Source organism: Platichthys flesus, chromosome 2 (genome assembly GCF_949316205.1).
Source record: "Platichthys flesus chromosome 2, fPlaFle2.1, whole genome shotgun sequence".
Taxonomy (NCBI): Eukaryota; Metazoa; Chordata; class Actinopteri; order Pleuronectiformes; family Pleuronectidae; genus Platichthys; species Platichthys flesus.
The window spans coordinates 24,365,409-24,383,635 of record NC_084946.1 but is presented as its reverse complement, the minus strand read 5'-3'; the positions used below and the strand labels follow the sequence as shown (position 1 = coordinate 24,383,635).

The following is an 18,227-nucleotide window of genomic DNA, read 5'->3' as shown; positions in this document are numbered from 1 at the left end:
CAAGAGAAAAACATGAAAACAATGGACTGCAACTAATTATTATTTTGTCTTTATTAGTAGATTTAATATTAGATTTGAATCAAATTTTATCCCATATAACTGTATTGCTTTTGAAATGCTTTTCTTTCTTATAATTTACATGTTATATTCTTTTTTTGTTTTATAATTTCATTGCACTTGATACATTATTAAGTCAAATTCCACCCACCGTAATACAGCATATTTTCTTTGTAGTCTCATTTTATCCAATATTAATATTTTATTTAACTACATTTTATTTTATTCTATTCTATTTAATGGGCTCAGTGCTGTCTTGTTCCAACATTTGTGATCATCTTCAAGGTTTCATGGATTAATTTCAACCCCTTTCTTCCCTCGGAAAGAACTTTTTTCTTATGATGAAAACATCCCTTATGAATATTATACAATATTAAATACTTATCTTGAATCTGATGATCAAGCTGCCAAATAATATTGTGATTTATAAAATGCTGGAAAATGTAGAAAAAATATGCCCCCATTGCAACACCAACCATAATAAGATTTAGAGAACATTTTCTTTCCTTCACATGGTCAGTGTTGTAATCAGATGTATAAATTCCAAATCCTGATGATCAATGTATATTTAACAGTCAAATTTTAAGGGTTGAAAATAACTGTACCTAACTTTAAAGCTAAAACTGATTCTTGACACATTAAAACCCACAATTTCCCCGAAACACTGTCAATGACATGTCAGTGCTTGTGGTTTTATCTTTCCTCAAATAGCATTTTGCACAATCTTTCTGTCACAAATAAATACAAAGAAAAGCAACAACTTCTCACAACTAAGAAACTAGATGATGTTGCCTTTGCTGCTTGACGTTGAGAACTCTGTGTTTTTTGGTTGCTGCCATAGAAAATGACCACAAACTACAGAGAGTTCAGTTCAGACACCTGTGCATTTATGATTCAGATGAAAATGTGCACTCAAGAGACGACAACACTGCAGACACTTGTCTTTGTTACTTTCTAAAAGGTCCACCACTCAGCTAAATGACAGTCATCTGGGCACAAGTGCTCAAAATGATAACGTCTGATAGAACAACTCTGCCGCTGTCCTGCAGGTGCGTCAACAGCCTGTCAGGACAGAGAAGTGGAGTCATTTGTCATTCGACTCCTGAGTGTCCGCTGATGGCTGCTCCCGCTCCGATGCACATATGATCTTGGCCTTGACCTTCTTGTTGGAAGACATGATGAAGTAGGGGCTGAGAGAAGCGTAGCAGGAGGAGAAGAACACTCTCATGTCAGCCACCACCGGCAACACCTTGGCCACCGTCAGCATGTAGATCCAGATCACGTTATCGATCCCGAAGAAGACCACGTACAGAACCACCAGGGTGATCACCGTTTTGGCCGCTCGGGTCTCCAATCCACCGCCGTGAGAACGACGGATCCCTCTCACCTTGCGGCTGTGGTGATGGAGAAGCACCAGGATGTAGCCGCTGGAGCCCAACATGAGGGCGACAAACGCAAAATCCCTCACGGAGACAGCCACCCCGTTGATCACGTAGGACAGGTGGTCTCTGAAGTCCACATGACAGAAGCCCAGGTTGAGGGTAAATGCGGGGACAGTGCCGTTACGTGGCGCCATGGAGAAGAACGGGGCTGCGATGCATACGGCCATGTTGAGGAGCCACAGCCCTGCAAAGGTTGGGAGGACCAGGGAGGGAAGTGCAGGCTTCAACCTGGACAAACGGGGCCCAGCGGGGGCGATGGTCACTGCCTGGAACACACTGAGCATGCAGGTGATGCACACCGACAGAGCCCGTCCGATGCGGTAAGCGTAGATCACCACCTTGCAGCCCCCGTCGTTCAGCAGATGCCTCAGCCCGAACACGGTCATGGTCTGAGGGACGCAGCGGGTCAGCAGCAGCATCAGGTTGGCAAAGGCCAGGTGGCACAGGATCATGTCCACGGGAAGGAGCTTGGTTTCGGTGTAGATAATGTTGCCGTAAGCCAGCAGCACCACGGCGTTCCCCAGGATGCCCATCCCTGTTTGCAAGAGGAAGGAGACACCTTTGATGGTCACACACAGATCCATGACATCACAGGCCTGCAGCGGTCGTGATCGGCAAAGTAGACAGAGAATCAAATCTGTTACAAACAGGCAGCAACAAAACAAAAAAACCTTGATGGAACAAGATATTCTCGCAGTGCAAATGATGCTCACCTGAGGTCGTGGAAGAAAAGTGAAGCCTGAGCGTTACCTGTTTCATACCCTGTGTAATTACGATTTATAGTCTACATTGCCCCTTGAGACCATCGGCCAACATTGCAGAGTTCAGCCCAGTTTGGCAAATTAAAATAACACATTAAATCTGAGATGGTCTCAGAGGGCAAGGGCTGCCAGGGAATTCAGTACCACTGCAGGATACACACAACTTTTCAAGTCTGACTTAAACCAATACAACAATAATCAGGTGCACACATTTGCAGCATGGAAACGTTTTTCCATGCTGTAATCATTCCTCCTCAACAGAGGAGGGGGAGAAGATCTGCAGTCCTTGTTCTGCAAAGTTCATTTGATGGCCTCATATCATATTTTAATATGATGCGAGGCTTCAGCCATCTGGGTTGAATAAATCACTCCAGCATCTTCCACAGCTACAGCAGTTCAATTATGAAATTCCCTCTTTGTGTTTCCTTGACAATGTTTCTGTGCTGAGCTGCAGCAGATGGTTTGTAACACAGGTACTTAAAAAATGACTTGATTTGATGAACTCAGAATGCTGAACTTAGGAAAAAGCTTAGGAACATTTAGTTTTGCAAAGGACAAGGTCTGTGGAGTTTTCCCTCCATCACCTCCACTGCTATGATTAACACTCTTTTCGGTTTTAAACGGTAAAGGTCACAACAGGAAAGTGTAGAAACGCAGAGAGGAACTTAAGCAATACAATAAGGAAACATCACAAATCTATATATACACACATGCTGTTACAAGTCCAAGCTGAGAGAGCCGTACATGTGCCGGAGGTGAATCAGCAGATTTCCCCCCTCTCAAAATAATCCTCAGACCAAACTCTGGAAACATGTCCGGATGAGACATTTTCAGGACCAGTGTGAACAGGAGAAACAATTACAGGAAGCAACAGTTTCTTAAAAAGTGAACCAGCCTTTCAGTTTTTATGTGACATCCTAATTAACTTGAAAATATTCCCTTTTATTTCAAGGGAGAGAACTATGTCACACTTCAAGGACCAGCTTAATAGGTATAATAAATTAGAGTGGGTTCTAGTTTAGAGTCGGATGCAGAAGCACAAGTGTGACCTAAAACTTTCAAACAAATGTGGCGTGAGTTTGTAGAGCCCCCTCTTTTTTTTCAATATGATTCACGATGCTCCTGACCCAGCATTTCAGATTAGTTTTTAGTGTTGGGAAAACTTTCATCAGTCATAAAAAAGTTACTGAGATAAAATACGAAAAAACATAAGTGAACTCTAAACTTCCTCCAGCTGTTAAGTTTCTTTGGACAGAGAAACAACACGTCAGTCTTCTGAATTGTTATAATGCTTAATTCCCCCGTGGAGTTACACAAAAAAACAAAAAGAGTTAGACAACCCCCACAGAGACGATAGCGTGAGGTTAATATTGATGCACAATGGGCCTGATGATGCCTTGAATGAGTCATCAGGAGGCTTTAACGTGCACAGCTGGTGCTTCTAGTGCACGCTCCCTGCCTCCTGCATGTCCTGGGAGCGTGTTAACAGACACAGAGGAGCGAGACAATTAGCAATATAACAAAACGTGTCTGTACTAATTGGGGGCACAGGGACAAGCGGCTATTATTCATTAATGTTCTTGACTCTCAGTGCTGACGCGTGCTCGAGCAGAGCTTTGGAACATGTACACTGCAGCATCTGCTGTGGATGTCAAGTTAAAAATCAACGAATCGGTCAGGAATCATCTATTTTATGGCAGAATTCAAATTGTGAGCAGATGCGTTGGTGTTTGATATGCATCAAGAGACGTGTCATTTCCCTGTGTGTTTATAACATGTTTACAAGTTCAGAGAGCTCATTAAAAAGGCAAGTTCAAGCATGTCCTGCTCAGGGGAAGTCATCATGTTCAGTGTGCTGCAAGGAGACTTCCCCCTCTGGACACTATTCATTTAGTTTGTTACGAAGGGAAGATGTAAACAGTTTTTTCCCACATTACGCTAATTAAATGTATATATTTTCAATAACTGATTCAATCAAAAATAACAATTATTGTAATTATCGGACATTAGGACACTACAACCAGAATATTCAATCCAGTTTGCTGTTTATATGCAACTTAAATGAGCTCAGAGAAATTTCACTTTTTAACCTTTTGCTACTTAAAATATGTTAAACGTCTCTGGCTGGTGAGGAGAGAATATTCAGTTCACTTCTCACTGTGCCAGTTAAGCTGTCCCACAGCAAAATGTGTTATTTAAGAAGCTTTTGGCTCAGCAGACGCTCACTCTGACGCTGACAGGCCTCACTCTCTTCATCTGCATTTGAGGGGAGGAGGAGGAGGAGAAGGAAGAGGAGGAGGGGGGCAAACGTGATTTGATTTGATTTGTCTTTTGACTTCAAACTGGGAGACAACTTATCTGTCCATTATTTAAACTTCTTATCCTTTTCCCCCATGAAAGTCTCCAGTAACACCACCTGCATGTGTTTGGACTGTGGGAGGAAGTCGAAACAGGATTCAAACCAAGAACCTTCTTGCTGTGAGCCAACTAACCGCTGCACCGCTTCACAACTTAGGTATCCTGATATCATTCAAACATGCAGACAAAATAAAGGTTTCATTCATAACGCTCAATGGATGCACCTTCATTCCTTTTGCCGATGCCTTTATACGATGTAGCCTATGTCCTTAAAGCACTGATTTGTACAAGGAGAAGAAACGACCTATGACGAGCAGCAGAGAGAGTGATCCCTCCTCTGAACTAAAGGTCATATATCCACTTAATAAACTGGAATCGCACTCAGTAGAGCGCATACCTCCGCCAAGGCCCAACCCTCCCCTTAAATTCACTCGAGCTGCACCACATTGCACTCACACATAGATGGCAGTCCCCTTAATATACCTGATATGATTCATAAAGATCCATGAAGGATTCCCTCTGGAATTGTTGAAAATAACAACAACAACAACAACAACAATGTAACATTTTTTATCCACCTCTTTGTTTAGATCAGCACCAAAGTTTGAGAAGTTCTTTCTTGAGTAATTTTAAATCCTTCCGCCGAGTTCTGCAGGATTACATTCAGTAGTTTATGCGTAATCCTGCTGAAACACACACAAAGTAAAAAGTAAAGTAAAGTAAAGTAAAGTAGCTTTATTGTCAATTTCTTACATGTTCAGAACATACAAGGAATTGATACGTTTCCCACTCTCCCACAGTGAGACATATAAAGTGCACAGGCACAACAGATAATACAAGACATTTCCTAATACTAAGTAAACATACAGAATTTTTTAAGTACAGCAGCATAAGGTTCTCTAAAAGTGTAAACGTAGTGATTTAAGTGATAAAGTGCAAACAGTACAAGAGACAGTTTGTTGCAGAAGTAAACATACAGAATTTTTGTACAGCCATCTTGTTCTAAAAGTGTAAACGTAGTGATTTAAGTCATAAAGTGCAAACAGTACAAGAAGTACAAGAGAGTCCTGAGTGTTTTTAGTTTTTTGGGGGGGATTTAAGCCTCCAGTCAAACTAGAGGTATGGCTGGGGGGAGTGAGGGGAGAGAATTTAGCTTCCTGACAGCTTGGTGTATGAAACTATTTCCGAGTCTGGTGGTGCGGCAACGGAGGCTCCTGTACCTTCTTCCAGAGGTAAGGAGGCTGAACAGACCGTGTGCGGGGTGGCTGGTGGCGCTCACATAACAGCAAAATCCCACTAAAGTAAACAGACATATAAAACCAATGCACCGTTATGTAAAGTGGAAAGTACAGATGTGAAAATGCAAGATAAGTGGTAACTGAACCAGCATCGCTATCGGTACCAACATACTGAGCTCGGCCTCATGAGGTTATTGTACATGCAGCTAATCTCATTATGGTCATATTGTAGAATCACAAGAGAGGTTGCTGTTAATTTCAGTGGAGGACGTGTCTCGCCGTGCTCCTGTGATAAATGGTCTTAATACTCATTACAGAGTCCCCTGCTGGGGGACATGTTGCAGTTAAATCACGCGGCCCACCCACACTGATTCGCCCTCACAACATCCTCACGGTTTAGCTTTATTTCCATTTTAAGGACTTTTATTGCTGCGGATGAATTACGCAATCATAAATCGGATGCTCTGTCGGGCTCTACAGATGAAACTGCAGGTGATCGATCACACCCGACGTCCTCTGTGATTTACTGTGTGTCAGGTTTCTCCACTGGAGGACACTGTGGTGTTGGTGTCTGACGGGCCGCTCTCTTTAATGGCTGGCGTTTCGAAAATTTATTTCAGAAATAAATAAAAACTTTAGTGCTTAATTAGAGGGAAAAAAAAACTTTCAATAGTCTCCACTTGGTGCAACAGTGACACTGAGAAATGGTTTTAATCTCTTTTTTCGGGGAATAAACATGAAGCTAATTGATATCATCTGTTAATAAACACCTTTTTTCTCCGTCCTCCGGTTGGATCTATGTTTCTCCCTGTCGGTAAATCCAAACACAGCTTTCTCTGTGTTATCCCATCGGTGTGAAACCCAGCGAGGGGACAGAGGCAGTCATCTGAATTGATCTCAAGTAATTGGAGGCTGAGGGAAGAGAAGTCAATGGACCGTACGAAGCAGATCCAACAGCCGTCACCTGTTTGCAGGTATAAGAGCACAAACAAGTCGACGGCTTCAGGAGAGAGGGATCGGGGACAAGGTCCAGCTCAGACCTCTCGCCTGCAGGTGAGTGGGTGACCTTTTGTTTCTCTTATGTCATTTTGAATGTGAGGTTTCATTTAATATTCAATGAAGATAAGAAATGATTGAATGCACTACCACTAAAGGCCTAGATTGCATGTTGCATCATAGTTATTTGCATTTGTAAACTTTTCTATTAAATGTCTGTATCTTTACTATTATTACTACACACACACACACACACACACACACACACACACACACATACTCATGGCATTTTTTGCAATTGTTTCTTATATATATAGATGTTTTTCAACATTTTTCTTTTTTGGGGATCTTGATTTAAATTTTTTTTTTTTCACATTTAGGGAGCGGATCTTTATAAGTGTGTGAGATTTCCGCTTGGTTGAATTTAAGGGGACGGTTGGCCCTTGGGTTATGTGGTATGCGCTCTACTGAGTGAAATTGTAGTTATTGATTGAATCTTTTATTTCCTTCTCTCTGTCCCTGCAGGAATGTCATCAGAAATCTTTGTTCGTGGGATGCTCTATCTATCCCTCACTGTCGTTGGCGTGCCGGGTAACGCTGCAGTCATCCTGGCGTTCCTCCTGCTGCGGCACCAGGAGAACCGGCTCCTTCCAGCAGACGCCATCGTCCTACATCTGGCCAGTGTGAACCTGCTGGTGGTGGGCGTCCGCTGTCTGCTGGAGACCCTGGCCTCCTTCTCCCTGGCCAGCGTCTTCAGCGATACAGGCTGTAAAGCTGTGATCTTTGTCTACAGGACGTCGCGCTCCCTCTCCATCTGGCTCACCTTCGTCCTGAGCGCCTACCAGTGCCTGAGCATCGCCCCTCCCGGGTCACACTGGGCCTCCGCCCGTGCCTTGGTCGCCCGCTATCTGGGCTGGCTGTTCTTCTTCCTCTGGCTCCTCAACACCTGCATGAGCTCGGCAGCCATTCTCTTCTCCTTTGGCAAACAGAGTAACTCCAGCATCACCAACCACGGCATTAATGTACAATTCTGTTACGTGCGCTTCCCCTCAAAACTGTCCAAAGAAGCCAACGGGGCAGTGCAGGTGGGCAGGGACGTGGTGCCCATGGCCCTCATGACCCTTGCCAGTCTGACCATCCTGGTGTTTCTTTACAAGCACAGCCAGCAGGTGAAAGGACTGCGCAGCAGCAGAGGCGGAGGTGGAGGGGGCGGTGGGGCCGAGCAGTGGGCCGCCAAAGCCGTGGTGGCGCTGGTGAGCCTGTATGTGGTCCTCTATGGGGTAGATAATGGGTTTTGGGTGTACACTCTCACTGTGAGAAAGACCATGGAGTCCTCGCTGATCTCTGACCTGCGAATATTCTTCTCGTCGCTCTACGCAGCGCTAAGCCCCATGGTCATAATTGCATCCAACAGGAAGGTGAACGGCAGGCTGAGGTGTGTGGTGCAGGAGAAGCCAGTCCAAGAGAGAGCCACGAGTCTGTCTACCATGTGAAGCCCAGAGGGGAGGTGATAGAGACTGAAACCTGAGCCTTCTGTCTGTGTGTTATACAGGTTAAATTATGTTTTCATCTGTAATGTAACTCATAACAATGATGCTTTTTCTTCTTAGCTATTAAAAACATTTCCCTTATGAGACTCTCGTGACAGATTGAGAAATAACCTGTGATCACCTGTAGCTTGGGATGACGTGTTGTGCCTGTGTGCAGGAGGGAACCTATTGTCTCACTGACTATAATTAAGCAGGGAAACTGTCATAACAACCCTGTTACCTAACACTGCTCTGTGTGAACCTCTGCTTATCTGGCACCATCTTGCTTCATTTGTTTATTCGTTATGTTTCCCTCCACCTTAATTGGGTGGATGAATTATAGCGGGGGTGACTCGGGGCCCAGTGTACCTGTCAAATGATCTCCAGCTCCCCCATTCAAGATAATTACAGCTTTGAAAAGAATCTTGGAAATGTCCCGTGCTAATGTCACAGGTTAATTTCCCCTCAGGGTGTTGGTTAAAAACTGCATTTTATTTTTAGAGAGGAAAAGATGTAAAACAAATTCATTAATCAAAATTACTCATTACAGTTCAGACAATATATGTTTGTACGGGTGCAGTCGCAACACGAGGAGACTTGAGGGACACGAACACGCTTTGCACTGGGTTTGGAAACGTGGGAATTCAGGAGTGATTATGTAATTGCCGTGTCTCGGCGAGGCAAGGGCAGAAAGACGGAGTGAGGACACGAGAACGTCTGTGAGTGACAGCCTGAGAGACTTAAAGTGGGGCTGGCAGCACTCCGTGATCCTGCAGTAACTCTTAAGTGCAATCAGTGCAGCGGTTTTCAACTGCTGTCGCAATGCAGGTGAGGACAAGTCCCTCGGTCTGTGCTTGTGTAGAACCGTTCAACAACACCAGGTTGACATGAAAAGACAGTAGAGTCCAATACGTTTTCTCACAGAGCAACATTCATCTTTATTTTAAAAAGTAAAGCTTTAAACGGTAAGTTGGTTTTTCCTCCAGATGACAAATTCCATGTGTCTTACTCTTCACACCACTGAAATCTGATTGGCACATTACACAGACTCCGGTGGAATGAAGGATAGAATACATGGATGGTCTGATTAGAGCTTTGCTTGCCGCCGGTGAGGAGTGGCTGGGACACCTGACGTGGATGATTCCCTTTGACGCGCTCTCTCCCTCAGCTTCTGTCGGGGAAGAGATGTGGCAGATTAGTTAAAAGACACAAATACATGAAAGACGGGTTCCAGCGGTGCACATGCTCCCGTCTCTGTCAATGCGAGCGTGAAGGGTGTGAAGGGCGTGAAGGGCGTGCAGGGTGTGCCAGGCGGGCCTCTCCCTGCACAAGACAGGACCTGTTCTCACTGGTTCCCATCCTCCTGGAGTCTTTTGAGCCCGGTGAACACAGGGTGCTGTCGAACATGTAGAGCCCAAAACCCACAGAAACACAACTCACCGTTACTGCCTGGCTCTCACATCCCCACCAACTTTCAGCTCACACATTCACCCCCCCCCCACACCTCCCGAGACTTAATTCTGCACATAAGACAGAACTCGTAATAAATTCAACCTCAACTCACCTGCGTCAGAAGGTGGGATTCACCAAATGCACAATCTGGAAACACGAGAATCGAACCGGCAACTGAAATGAACCAACTCATTTGTTTGTGAACCCACAAACACTTGTAGTTGGCAGTGGAGTGCACAAAAAGCCGTGGAGCCATCCGGAGTAGTCCATCCCTGCAGTGCCTGATGTCAGTCTGTTTACCTGCAGCAGGTACAGGTATTTTTGTCCTCAGGTTCCACCAATGACAACGCAGCAGCCGGCTTAAACCTCGCCCCCTTTCTTCCTCGGAGCCAGTCCACACCCTAATATAGCCTTTTTTTTTTTAAACTCAGTAAATGCATGTTAGGCCACAACCCTCTCCTCCCCCGCAGAAAACTCTACACCATTACACCATTATCTACAACACAAGAGCCACCGTGTAGTAGGAATTTGTTCTGTTTATACTGATTAAAGGGGAAAGTTGACAAGTGATGTGGTAATGTACAGAAAAGAACGAGTGATTATTGTAAACGACTCCAGGATGATTCACTCTAAAATAATCTATGAATCCAGTCACCCTGAATCTTACTTTTCTTGACCAAACTACAACAAAGTTATTAATCCCATCAAAAAATCTTCTCTGTCACGTTTTGAGTGACTGGGGCTACTGGAAAATAGTTATTTTTCACAGTGGTGAAAATGCATCAGTAATAAGCACATCCTGTGGCACTTCCAAACCCTGAATTTTATGGAAATGACAGCCATAATAAGCCCTTTTTAAGTTTGCTGATAGCGTCTTTGCTTTTTCTTCAAAGGGATGTTTCTTCAGGCGCGTTGTTTAGAGGATTTATTCCCTGTTTGAGTGGAGCTACTGATGGAGAACGCCACAGAAATTAGCTTTACCTTTATGTAAATCAACTTATTCAATATTTTGAAAGTGCAGGACAGAAAGAAAAATGCCATCGCAGAAGCATTTTGAATCCAGTCCAGGGCCAGTTTAGTTTTTCTCCTGAGCAATAATAAAAAGAAAAGATTCCTGTTGTTGCTCTAAACTCTACCTCGGAGAACCTGCCGGGAGGTTACCTGAGTTTCCCGTGTTCTTTATATCGTTTTTCTGCAACTCTTAAGTCCCGGAGTTGTATGTGGGTCACTCACTTCCCTGCATCCACCCAGTTTAACTGATTCCCTCGGACAGGGAGCGTGCACGGACGTGTCTCGACTCGCCTGGAATGTTGCGCTGCACGTCAGCGAGGAGCAAGATGGTGGGAAGAAAATGTACTCAACTGGGGCGAAAGTTAGACCTGTTCTGTCTTGAGAGAACTGACTAGAAGCTGCTCTGTTGAAAAAAGGGCACCTGGAATTAAAACAGCAGGTTCTGGAGTTTGGTTCTGAAAACTTGATTTTGATGTAACGGCAAAATATAAAAAAGTTTTCAGACACTGCTGGAAATAAGCTTCTTTCCTTTCTTGCAGGGAATTAAATGAGAAGATCGATCACTTTTATTACTATTCTCTGATTATGTTGTTGGAGCCAGCTGGTTAGCTCAATGAGGAGTAATGGGGGGGGGGGGGGGGGGGCCTCCCGTCATCCCCTGACAACAAAATCCCTGTAGCATCATCTCTTGATCGTCCTCATTAACACGTCATATGTTTTTCATTGCAGCGACCAACGTGTCAGAAAGAAAATCTAGTTTTACAAGTTGTTAGTTTCCTGTTTCCAGTTTCCGAGCCGAGCTGTTAGCAAACCTGCTGCAGCTTCATGTTCACTGTACAAAAACAAACGAGTGGAATCAATGGTCTAATCAAACCGGCCTCAAGAAAGCAGATAAGTGCGTTTCCCAAAATGTCAACAATCAATGTAGCTTATTGAAAAGATACAAGCTGCGGCCGTTTCTCAATCAGTATCAACTCAAGAGAAAGAAAATGATAAAAAAAGAGAAACTACAACCACAGTGATATCTGTGTCATCTACGGGAGGGAGGCATTTGACCCCCATTACCATTGAGTTACAGAGGACAGTGACCCCGATGAGCGGGGGGGGGGGGGGAGTGCAGGGTTTAGGGTGTGGTTCAGCCTCAGAGGCCCCCGGGGGCAGCAGCCTCCTGCAATTTCAACCCGAGATATGCAAAGCTGTGCCGAGACTTGAATGACACGGATGGTGTGGCTGCGTATCCAGCGGACGGCCTCACTGTAGGTTACAGAGGAAGAAGGGAAAACGGTCCAGACAGGAATGGAAGTGCTGTCACATGAGCTTCTGTGAAATAATGAAATATTAATAATCATTCCACAGAAATGATGAGGGTTAGAGATTGAATTGGCGGAGACCTGCCCTGACGTGAACCAAGTATCGGCACGTCTGAGCTCTCTCGACGTACGACTCATGATTTGTTACTCAGGGGTGAATCCGGTTTTTGTCTTGTCCTTATTAAGGTAGTCTCACTGAGATCTTTTTTAAAAGGAAAAGAAACATTTTAAGAGAGAAATTAATGTATCAGGGAGGAAAAGGGCTTCGTTGACATGTCAGTTTGCAGAGATTTACGCTTTGATGAGCCAATCCAGAGCCCGCCCCCCCCCAGGGACACTGACTCATGCTGAACACTGTGTGAATGCATCAGCTCAGGGCCCAGATTTTAATCTCTTTAAATGGTTGCAGTTAAAAGGCTGCTAACATGGTGGGTCTCAAACTGGGGCTTTGAAAGATGAATTAAAATCAAGGAAAAAGAGTGACGCTGCATCTGCAAGTTAAATACTATCAGTTCTTTATTTGTGAATAGAAAGCAAAGTGCAGAACCGAGGGTTTGTTCTTCACCCTCGAAAGCCGCAGAGACATTCCTGATCTTATACGTAACACTCGATCTGATATGAAGCCGAGATGTTTCTCATACAAAAATGTCCCTTGTAACTGATACTGAAATCCTATGTCTTCAAAACAAAAAGCTCAGCATTGACTTTGAAGATTTATGGGATGTTTTATATTTAGCTTGGCATGTAGTGCAAAGTTCACAAACTTATTAGCATGGCAAAACTTATTTACGTTCAAGCTGTAAAACTACTTTGTTAACCCCGCTTCCGGGTTATGCTAAGCTAATGGTCTCTTGGCTGTGGAGCTTCATGTTCACCAGATGGGCGTGACTGTGGTAACAAGGATTGGTGTGATTTCCGAAATGGCATTACTCACATGAACTTTCACTGACATAACGTTTACAAGCAGATCCAACAATGACATTTAAGTAAAAGAATACGGTTGACTTCTTCATGTCAACTGCAGTAAAGCCGCGTTCCATTACACCTTGGATGTCAGCCCTTGGAATGACATCTCAAGTTTGAAGACTAATTTGAAAGTTAAAATTGAATTGTTGTTCAATCTGTACAAAACCTTTTTGTGACTTGATCCTCCAGGCAGGTTTTCCCCTTGTTCCGGCCTTTATTTTATGCTAAGCTAACGGCTTCATCGCTGTCTAGCCTCGTAAACCAGAAAGATATGTGAGTGGTATGTCAGGGAAGTGTTGATTTCTAAAATTTGTACATCCGTATTTTCACAATTACAAGCACAGACAAAACCGACTCTGTCATTAAAAATCAACAAACCTCTTGACAGCTTTTCACCACAACAGTAAGGTTCCTTCCACCAGCAGCTTAGCTGTGTAGCCTTGTGTAGCATGAGGATAGTAAACTAATTAGCATTTTAAATCCTGTTCTCATTAAATCAGACGACCAATATATATTGCAGGATTTTCCAACTGTCTTCAGTCTTTGTGTTATGCCTCATGGCTAAAGGTCTCATGGCTGTAATTTCCAAAATGTGTTTGTCCACAAGTACCTCCACCGCTCGCTGATCCAACATTGGTCATAAATTCAGCAGCAGATCCAACAAAGACCTTTAATTAAAAAGCATCACAAGCCTCTTCATGTCAACACGTCACTGCAGCAGTTACCAGGTTCCTGCCCTTTATCGTTCCAATCTTCCCTTCTAAATGCCACAAAGGTGGAATTTTCCACAAGCCACTTCCAGTGAGTTCGCTGTGGAATGCAGACAAGATGGAGCAGGCCTGCCGAGCCGCGGCACCTCGGCAGTAACAGCACGTTGAGGTGCTTAGCTCCTGCACATCATGTCCACCTCTTTAATTCTCCCTTCAGGGAGTTTGTTACAGCTCTGTGTGGCCCTGCCCTGATCTGTCCTGTGGGCGGTTGCCACTTTTGCTGTTGAATTTCATGAGAATCCTGCCTATGGCTGTCCCAAATCCTGTACTCGCTGCACACTGCATTCTGTGATTGTGTTATCATTTAGTGATTTGTAATCTAAACACACCATCCACTACGTTTCGATGTCTGAAGAACTCTCGCAAAAATAGTCCTGAAAGCTGCAGGATGTTTCAACCCGATCCAAAGCTGCTGGAGACGTTTACGACTGCTCTATTAAAGAGTGGTAGATTGCCATCTGTGCCTCAGAGCAACAGACCTTGTTAAGTTATACAACAGGGGCATGTGCTGACATAACAGCCGCACATATCTCATCTCGCTATTGCCGCCCCTCGCACAGGTGAGGGAAGGGAAGAATAATACGTGGAGAAAAGTGATGGAAACATCGAGCCCCGTCGGAGACAGAATTACCATCCGTGGTGGCCTGTGACAGGAAGAAGCAGAAATCTTTCTCCACATACTGCACATACAGCACATGTACACACCACTTAATGTACAGCACAGCGTTACATTATTAATAGGAAGTACATTAGATAACAAATTGCCGTCGGTGGGGAGTTGTTGCCGTGTGATGATAAGGAGCGTCTCTCCACAGCACGCCATGAAAGATTCAGTCTCCTTGTGCTTCTGCAGACCGAGCGGTGTCATTCCAACCACTTCAATCTGAATAATACAGCAGCTATGAAGGATCCTCTGTGCATCATACAGCTGCTGTAAGAGTTATTATAAAAAGGCACAAGGGCAGCATCCACACAGACATTTAGAAACTTCATATGTCTCCCGTGTGTGTCACTGCATCGAAGGCTGAAGTGAATTTGTTGTCCACGGTCAGCTGAGGTAGACCACTTTCCAAATTAAAGACACCCGCTGGTTTTGATGTAGCTGCCTCACACTGCTCTTAAATCTGAAAATGTCCGACCAGCTCGCTTTTGTCTTGACTTTCAAAACTCTAACCCTGAGCTACGAGGACATTTTTACATTTTTACATTTTTTTGACAAAATCTGACAGTGCCACCTTCAAGTATGTGAGGATGGGGCAGGAGAGGGCACCACCTGTTGATCATTTAAGGTATTGCAATAAAGGGGCAGCTTGTTAAATGCTGGTGTAGACCTGAGAGGATGGATGGTTCTGGGCAATAATAAAATACAATTTCGGGAACCCGCTATATAAATCACCTTTTTATCGTTTTCTTTTTCCTGGGCTGTGATTTTATACGAGTTCTACTTGATTAGGTTCTGACTTTAAAGCACGAGTGATTGACAATGTGCTGAATTCTTGAGACAGTGGGGTGGGGTAGGCACTTTTTACAGTGTGGAACAGATCCAGGTGTTGTCCGTCCAGGTATGTTGTTTTTGTTGTCACTCCGTGGATTCGTACCAGAGACCACAGTCGGATTTTCTTCCCACAGTCCAACTTTCTGCCAGTAGTCCACCGCCTCTCACTTCGCTTACAGGACATGAATAATATAAAATAAGGATTCACAATCATCAACATTTTCAAAGAAAACTGTTGGATCATATGAGAAATTTGCTGCTGTGTGATTAACTGTCACTGTGGTGCCTCTCCAGACATCGGTGAAAACATTATTCAGTAAAAACGTGGACAAAAACTGTGACCCCAGAGAAGTCCTCTTCTACTGGGGTTGAGTCATGTGGGGTTGGGGTTGAGTCATATGGTTTCAGCTGGGTGATGCACTGGTTACCGGTTCAAGGTTCTGGGCTCAAACGCCCCCCCCCACCCCGCAACCCTACAAGGATAAGCAGTATAGGTGATGGATCGATGGTTTTGGGTTCAGGGATATTTGGCTTAATTCCCTGGATAGTGAAAGCAGGTGGAGACAGGTTGTCCATCTGTACAGTGTCTGGTTGAAAACTAAAAGCTCAGACAGGTGACAGAGGAGAAGAGAAGACATGATTACAAAAAAAGAAAAAACCTATCCATCTCGCTCCGTGAAAATCAATGAGCGCAGAAATAATTGCTGGCAGGTTTGCCCTCATGGATAATTACACAGCAGTGATCTTTTTCTCAAATTTTCATTTAAACTGTTGTGATTCTCTCGCAGCTGTGCAACCGAAAGAAGATGAGACAGAAAATACCAGCTCAGTTTTCTGTACGTTCTTTTCCATCAGCAGCTCACACATCTGGCTCATTTTTTTTACCTCAAGCTCCTCGTGCACCTCTGCCCCCTGTGGTCCTTCAAGATACACTCATTAACAGTGGAGGGCATTGGACACTTGGCTCGGCACCTCCCTGCAGGACTGAGGCCCCTCCACATCACCTTGGAAAGTGTCCAAGCCGGCAGCGCATCAGGCCACAGGAGGGGAGTGGGGTTGAGGTTACGGGATGAAGGTCAGCGTACCGCGACCTCGTGCATGCTGAGGAGCTCTGCTGCTTTCTAGACAGGATCAGTTTTCTATGTTTGATTGAAAAGACAGCACCTGGGCATGAATCCCTCTGACTCTCTGAAGGGACTTTCTGCATTCGAAATCTTTAAGGGTTCGGTTTCAGCCGGGGGTTCATAAATGATTCCATGTTTATGAAATATTATCCAACGTGTTATGTCACCTCCAGAGCTGTTATTTTGAAAACTCATGGTATTTGTCTGAGACTGGATCCAGCAGCTGAAGCAGACCTACGAGCAGCAGTTCGATTACAAAGGCTGACGACCATTAAAATTACACTTTCTCAGTGAGCGGGTGGAGGCAGTGAGAGAAAAGTTCATTAATAAGGAAGCTGGAGTCTAATGTGGAATCGACCAGAGCTCCTTCTACTGATTACTGGCTGTTCATTGATCAAGAACTCTGAGGCAGGGACAGAGGACGCTCTGAGGGGGACGAATCCTCGGCTCCTGCCTCTTATTCAACAATCAGGGAGAAAACCGAAGGTTCTCGGACGTCTCTCCTGGGTCTAAAAAAGACTCACATATGAATCTCGATTGGAATTGTACTTGAAAATCCATTCATCGTGTGATTTGTTCCATTATGAATGTCTTTAGGATGCAAGCAGAGGGGAGATGGGGAATTAAGTGTTCTGGAAATTCAGCAGCATCATTTTACTGTCAGTCATGGTCCCCAGAGGATTCCTCCTCTGTATGTATTCATGCAGCTGCACCAGAGGAATGATATTGATTTGAAAATATCATTCTCTTGGATTCTTGTGTAGCTGTGCATCTTTGTATTTGACCTCAGGACTTGTTTTGTTCCTGGACCTTTTTTCTCAAAATAAAATTTCAAAACAGAAAGTAGCAATATAATCAGAAGAACTGAAATAATTCAATATCTAACAGCCTAGAGTGAGTTCAAGGTACAGCTCCACTGGAGAAGTTTTAGTGGATACAGACAACGTTGTATAATACTTGTATTCTACACAGAATTAAGCGAATTTCAGAAGACTTTAAAGATGTCTTTTACTTTTCATAACTAATCTCACAACAGTGCAGTTTTTCTGTATCAACATCCCAAACACTGAAAACACAAAAAAGATCAGAATCTACCAACGATCCATAATGGATTGCAAAGCAGCACAAAAGGGACACCTGCCAAATTTCAATGTGCATTCGTTCATCTGTCGGCAATGTGCCACATTTGCAATACACGACATCGTTCAGCGACCGGCCCTCCCTGAGAAAAACCTGCTGTTCCCTGCTACAGTGCCTCATGAAAGGTTGCAAATGGGCTAATTTGCAGCTTTGACAGCGCCAGCCTCGGCGAAGGCGGGTAGTAATAGGTTTTGAGGTGCCGCTTCAGCGCCTGCTGTGATGGAAACGCCGTGGCTGCATGTAGGCATAGGTCAGGCTTCTCTGGAAACTCTGACAAATTAAAAACAGAAAACCTTTGACATTCATCATGCTAGGAGTCTGCAAAGGTCATTGCCTGTACTTTCTGCTTACGTTTTCCCTCTCGGTCCCCCCCCCCCCCCCCCTGGACAGCGTGGGGGAATCTGCGGCGGCGACTTCACAGAAACACCCACACGATAACAAGGAGGAGCAGATATGATGGAGTGAGAAGACATGTGAACTTATGGAGTCTCGGCTGCTGTTCTCCTTCCACTCATTTAAATCCTGCACCACACCAGTTGTTAATGGGCCCATCACGATGTTTAGTTATCACATCAGTT

At 44.3% G+C, this 18,227-nt stretch overlaps 2 protein-coding genes across 2 annotated transcripts; one reads left to right on the top strand and one right to left on the bottom strand.

The window, feature by feature from the left end:
• Positions 1-1,141: 1,141 nt before the first annotated feature.
• LOC133974061 (olfactory receptor class A-like protein 1) lies at positions 1,142-2,083 on the bottom strand. The gene has a single exon (XM_062412139.1). It carries the CDS (start codon positions 2,081-2,083, stop codon positions 1,142-1,144), a length of 942 nt encoding a protein of 313 aa, XP_062268123.1.
• A 5,296-nt stretch (positions 2,084-7,379) lies between these two features.
• Positions 7,380-8,345, top strand: LOC133973918 (olfactory receptor class A-like protein 1). Its single transcript, XM_062411996.1, has one exon. It carries the CDS (start codon positions 7,380-7,382, stop codon positions 8,343-8,345), a length of 966 nt encoding a protein of 321 aa, XP_062267980.1.
• The last annotated feature ends 9,882 nt before the right edge of the window (positions 8,346-18,227 follow it).